The sequence below is a fragment of the Uranotaenia lowii genome, chromosome 3, assembly GCF_029784155.1.
Source record: "Uranotaenia lowii strain MFRU-FL chromosome 3, ASM2978415v1, whole genome shotgun sequence".
In the NCBI taxonomy this organism is placed as follows: Eukaryota; Metazoa; Arthropoda; class Insecta; order Diptera; family Culicidae; genus Uranotaenia; species Uranotaenia lowii.
Genome location: NC_073693.1, coordinates 91222978 through 91229753, shown reverse-complemented (window position 1 = coordinate 91229753; position 6776 = coordinate 91222978). Strand labels below are relative to the sequence as shown.

The following is a 6776-nucleotide window of genomic DNA, read 5'->3' as shown; positions in this document are numbered from 1 at the left end:
GTCCCATGTCTTCTGTCTTATGTCTTATGTCTCATGTCTCATGTTAACTGTCTCAGGTTTTAGGTCTAACGTCTCATATCTCAGGTCTCAAATTTCACGGTTCTTGTCTCATGCCTCAGGTCTAATGTCGTATGTCTCATATCTCAGGTCTCGATTATCATATCTCCTGTCTCTGGTCTCAGGTCATATATCTCAGGTCTCAGGTCTTAGGTGTCAGGTCTTAGGTCTTATGTATCACGTTCTTAGTCTCAGAGCTAAGATTCAAAAATTCTAATTGTTTCCCGTTCAAGACGACTGACTATTTTCTGTCAAAAACCGGGTAAAAAAGTAGAAATTAAAAAAAAAATGCTTAACACTAATAACGAAAGCTTGTGATGCAACCAAATTTCATACTATATCATTGCACAAAACCTACAAACCAAGTAATTTTCTCCCCAGGCTATAAATCAAGCAAAATCCTATAAAATCAAAAAGATGAAATTGATATTTGTTCCTGCCAATTTAATGAAATATATTTGTATTGGTTATATAAATTAACAATTTCACCAGCTATGTAAAGCAGTTTTTTGTGATTTTTTTTATTTTAAACTTACATTAAAAAAGCTTTTATATAAGCAGCCAAAAACGCTATAATTAAAGAGAAAGTGAAAAGTTTTTTTTTGTTAAACGTCGAAACTACCTTTTCTATGGTACATGCTGGGTTTGTGGGTTGTTTACATTAAATATACTGCAAGAATTAAAGAATATTTATCATCCAAAGTTTTATTTTTCTGAACTTCGTGTACATTTCTGGTAATTATTTAATGAAAATTTTGTTTTCTAATACCAATTTCCATACAATATCAAAACTCGTTGCGCTAATTCAGGACTCAATAAACCACTTCCGAAATTTTCTATGCTGTTTTCAGTATTTCAACAAAAAAAAGTCATGGGAGGTGCAAAAATTTGTAAATTTAGATTTTCCCTACAAAGCTTGCTGCGGTCTACTGGTCATGTGTATATAATATTTGTACACATTTTCGATGTAATATTTGATAAATTCAGTATGCTGCTTATGTGCATTTACAGCCTGCTTCCCCCATACGTGATTGATATCTGAAAAAAAATACATTTTTTTAAGGATCATATTTGCTTGATGCAAACTTGAACCAAGTAAATGGTTTAAGTTTGAAATTTGGCTTTAAAAACCTGAAACAAATTGCGGACTCAATAAAAAATATCTGGTTTTTGCGCTTGCCGCTAGTATGTTCCATTAAAAAGCATAATTCAAATGTTATGAATCTAATCATTTATACATAGATATTTAATCATATTGCATTGTTTAAAATTTTTACACAAAACTTCCCGTTACTCAAATATATTAAATAAGCAGAAATTTGTCTATTGGTTTCTGAAAGTTAAATTGCCGAATTTTGGTGCCTGAAGGCTTAGATTTTTTTTCGGTTCATAATTTGTTAACAATGTTCAAAAATACACCGAGAAAATGTAGAACTTTATATAGACTTTTACACAAAAGAATATATGTTTCTTTAACAGCAAAAATTTTCAAAAAAGAATCAATTCCATAATGATAAACCTGCGGGTGGTTTTTTAAATGAAAATTAGGGTTTTTTTCATTTAACAAAATTTAAAAAAAATAAATAAAATTCTACCTTTTTTATGAAATTCAGCTAAATTGCGTGAATAAACTTTTTTTGAATAAAAATTTCAAATATGGAAATTCTATTGACAAGCAATATCATGTTCATGATCTCTGGAATTTCTCAACAATTGTGCTGATTATAAAATTGATTAATAAGCTAAATCTTTTTCTGGATTTTTAATCTGCATTCTGAACCTGAATTCAAAAATTAAGCTTTGAATCTGTATTCGAATTTCTATACGATATCTGAAATCTACAAAAAATACGATTTCCGAATTCTAATTCCAGTTCAGAATTTTATGAGCCAGGTTTTAAAGCCCTTATTCATGAATATATTATTTAAATACCGTAGTTCAGATTTAATCTAATTCATAATTGTTTCAATCATTTATTTATTTTGTATTGTGAATCTGAATTAAAATATAAATTTCAAAAGATGAATCTGAATATGAGTTTTCAATTTTGGTCTTTCATTTCGAAGCTTTAAATTGAATTGAATTTTGTGTGAGGATTAAGTTTAAGAACTTCTCATTTGAATACAAAACTGAATTTATCTTTTTTTCATAATCGGACAACAATTATCTAAATTTTTAATACGCATATGATCTCCAAAACAAGATCCAAATTTGAACTGAAATGCATAACCAAATTTGAACCGGGATTTCAAAGCAGCTTCTCATTTATTAATTCTAATGATTATTTTAACTGAAAATAAATAAACCTTTTCTGAATACAGAATCCAAAGTACGAAAATAGAAATATAATTTTGGCTATGCGAATTTTAGAATCAAAACCACCGAACCCTCCCTAATTTATTTCAAAATTTAAAATTCTGACTTGTATTTCTATGAATAGGTGAGAAAATTTTGAAAAACTGTAGCAGAATTTTGAACTTGGGATGGATTTTTCAGGTTTTTAGTCTAGATTGTCAACCTTACTATATTATCATAATTTGATTCTGAATTTAAAGTTTTAAGTGCAGAGGAGAAGTTGAAATCGGAGCTTAAGTAAAATTCACGAAAGCTTGGATGCAACAAAATTTCATACTATATCATTCACAAAGCCAATAAACCAAGTAATTAATTATCGCAAAATTCTATAAAATCAAAAAATACAAAAGGTTATTGAGTTCCTATCTTCCGCAACTTGTTTTTTTGCTCTTGTAATCTTTCGTATATTTAAAAAATTGTTCAAAGTTTTCATAAAAAGCCTAAAATTTTATTTATTCTTCTCGTCTGATTTTTAATTAATTTCAAAGTCAAAAGAAGAATTGATATTTGTTCCGGTCAATTTCATGAAACATTGCATTGGTTATATAAATTAACGATTTTATCGGCTATGTAAAGCAGTTTTTTGTAATTTTTTTATTATTTTGAAGTTACTTTTCTAGGGTACATGCTGGATTTGTGGATTGTTCACATTAAATGTACTGCAAGAATTAAGGAATATTTATCATCCAAAGTTTTATTTTTCTGAACTTCGTGTATATCTCTGGTAATTATTTAATGAAAATTTTGTTTTCTAATACCAATTTCCATACAATATCAAAACTCGTTGCGCTAATTCAGGACTCAATAAACCACTTCCGAAATTTTCTATGCTGTTTTCAGTATTTCAACAAAAAAAAAGTCATGGGAGGTGCAAAAATTTGTAAATTTAGATTTTCCCTACAAAGCTTGCTGCGGTCTACTGGTCATGTGTATATAATATTTGTACACATTTTCGATGTAATATTTGATAAATTCAGTATGCTGCTTATGTGCATTTACAGCCTGCTTCCCCCATACGTGATTGATATCTGTTTGGGTTACTCAAAATTGGAAACCATTGAGGTGGATGCTGGCCATTTGGCGAGTAGGGTAGTGGCTTGGCGGGATAAAATGCCAATGATTGACTTTATCATTGTTGAAAATTCATTCATTTTAAGTGTAAATAAACTTGTAAAAACTCATATTTTTTACTTTTATTCCAACTTTTTAACAGAACTTATTTTGTTGTTTTACTTCCAAGGAATTTCTACGTTGCTTTGTTAGAAATAAAAAAATCTTCATAATTTTAATATTGAAAATTTTTTTGATAGAGTTATATAAATGTAAATTTTATTGAATTGAAAAACAAAGTACATGATGCAATGTATTAAGGTTTTCAGCCTATGTACCTCAACCTCAACTGAAATATTGAAACATGAATGAACATTTTTTTAGTAAATTAAGAATGTAATTAACTAATCACAAATTGATTAACCCTAACGCGTTGCTCACTAAAACCAGACTCACTACTACTAACAGGCTTGTATTGAGGGAGGATTTGAAGTTCATAAAATTTTTAAAGGTCAGGGTTTTCATTCTTGTTAACTGATAAAAGGTGAACGTGATTGATAATGACTGACGCTCTAACCACTAAGTTGCATAATATCAGAGTCCAGCTTATAAACCTCAAGACCTGTTTGGGTTAGTCATTGTTAAAAATCCAACTGGTCGCCAGCCAGTTCACTACTGAGTTATGGCTTGTGTTTACATTATACTAACAACAACTTTGTTACTCGGTTCCTGCCTTCAAGAAACCGTTGGCTCCGAACAACATGCCGTATTTTCGAAAACGCTCATTCAGCTGCACAGTGAATGTCGAGCCATTCTAAACCACCCCGCTATGGAACCGGAAGGCGAATGTGAGCAGCGTTGTGAATTTTACCTTGGAAGGGCTTTGGATGTCGTGAGAGGCCCAGTTTACAGTGTCTACCGGGCCATTTTCAACCGACAGATTCCGGGAGATGCGTGCTACGTCGATCGAACCTATCGTTGCGTTTGGAATTGGGATCAGTTCAATCTGACGAAAGTGGAACCGTGTAAGTGGGCCACTTCGGTTGGATTTTGCTTTTTCTACAACTACGGGTTTATAGACGTAAACTATAGTCTGTTTATCAGACCCTTGAGTTTGGAGCTTAGACATATCGTCGAAAGTTGTAGCAGGATTCAACAACTTTCCGATGAAGACTTATTGGATATTATTAACAACGGTTTCGTTGATTCCGAGATAGCTGGTAAATTAGTAAGATGTGTAATGATTCGAGCGGGTCTTTACTCGGATGCTGATGGACCGAATTTGGATCGACTGGAGCAGATGTATGGAGCTGGAACCATTGAGCGAGGAAACTTCTGGCAAACTGCACAAAAATGTGTAGGCAAAGCGAGAGTTCGATACCCAAATGCGTCGAAATTCGGCCTAGCGGCTTATATTTTGGATGACTGTTTCGAGGATTTCTTGCAAAATATGAGAACAGCTCTAATTGAAATACTCAAAAATGAATAAGGTTTTGGGATAGCCCTTCTGATTTGAATAAAGGTTTTTTTGTTGGAAATTGTTTGTACTGGGGATATGCGTCCTACATAGACAAGTACGGGTCTTAGGATCCATTTGTACGGTAGGTTGACTTTACGTCAGTCTACAGAGATATACCGTATTCTTTATTCGGATGATCTACGATATAATTGCAGCCTCGAATGACACCATTGAAACCGTTTCTAACATCCAAGGTTACATCCGTTTCAAAATTAGTCTGAAAGGTACTTCACAAAGAAAATAATGGGTATATAGGACACATTACACGCAATATAAATGGAACATGCTCTATTATATCCCACCTAAGGGATTCGCTGATTTGCTATGTACTACGCGTACATTTTGTGTTAAAAACTATTGTACTTGTTAAAAAAAAGTGTTTTCAACAAATGCTGATTATTTTTTTCTTACTCAAATCCATTTAGGTACTTAAAAAACTTGATTTTTAAAAACCATATTTAAAACCACAGAACGAAACAGTGTTGCAAATACGCCCCGCTGTATATTCAATACGCGCCTAGCAGCCGAACACACCCGAATGCAGCCGAAGACCGAAAACATTGGAAACAAAACCAAAATGGACTAATCATAATTTTAAAAAATATGAAAGTAGATTTTTTTGGGCTTAATTAACACTCAAAATGGTTTAAAACTTTTTTTTCACTTGAAATGAAAATTGGCCGTTTTGAAAAATTTATGCTTTTTTCGCCATATTTAGAGCGGCGCGTTATAACGAGTGCATGGGCCGTGATGAAACCCTAAATACCCATAAAGAGCTCAACCTAGCGAGTTCAGTAAGATTTTTTTTGCATAAAATCATAGTTTAGAGGGGTGAGCAATCTTTTGAAACAACGGGCCACTTTTGATTTGAAATTCGTTTGGCGGGCCGCATTAAAAACAACATATAGGTAAAAATAGTTTGCAAAGCTTTACGTATATTTTTATAAAGACAAATTTTTACCAAAACTAAAACTGAAAAAGATAAATGAAACGAATTCATGTACTTGCATAAACATTTTTTTTAAATATAAGCTGATTATACTAGCCGAAATTGAATAATCACTAATCTTGATTAGAGATCCATAAAGTTTGAAATGTTTAGCAAAAATTCTCTTTGGCAAAAGGGAAACATCATTTGCTTCCCTTTTAATCATAAAAAACGAAAAATGTTGAAAGTCTTTCTATAGTTCTTAAAAAAAATTGAATCGTTTGCTGAGAATACCCCGTTTTTACTCGAACAAATGTGATGATCACTTCCATTTAAAAGTAGCGATTTTTTCTGTGCCCATTTTTGAAAAGTTTTTTTTCACAATTTATATAAATTTTGTCGTGAAGCTTCAGTTTTTTTTCTAGTAGCGGTGATTATTTTTTAATTTCAAGTTCCATATGAATTCATTGCATTGAGATATTGAGTAAGGTTTAGAAGTTATGAAAAAATCATTATTTCCCAGGTTTTTATATAGATTTGTTTGTCAATGTTACAGTTTAAATTTTTGATTCTAGTTTTTCACAGATTTTATAAATTTTCTCAGATTATTTAATTTGTATAACTGTGGAATAGCTCTTCTGAGGTTGAAGCATGAAATTCTTATGACTTTGGTAAAGTGGATTGCTACTTTTTAAGTAAAATGACTCAATTCAATCGATGTTTGGCATGATTTGCCAATTAAGTTTCTTAAAATAGCTCCACAACGGGCAAAAAAACGAAATTCACATTATTCCGAGGTGCAAGGAATCTCAGAATTATTACTGTCTGGACCAGAGGGGGCCAAACCTAAGCCCTCGAGTCCCTGGT

General features: G+C 31.9%; 1 protein-coding gene across 1 annotated transcript; it reads left to right on the top strand.

Moving 5' to 3' along the window:
• The first annotated feature begins 4144 nt into the window (after positions 1 to 4144).
• LOC129752405 (general odorant-binding protein 45-like) lies at positions 4145 to 4951 on the top strand. Its single transcript, XM_055748190.1, has one exon. The coding sequence runs from the start codon at positions 4145 to 4147 to the stop codon at positions 4949 to 4951; it is 807 nt and encodes a 268-aa protein (XP_055604165.1).
• Positions 4952 to 6776: the final 1825 nt, after the last annotated feature.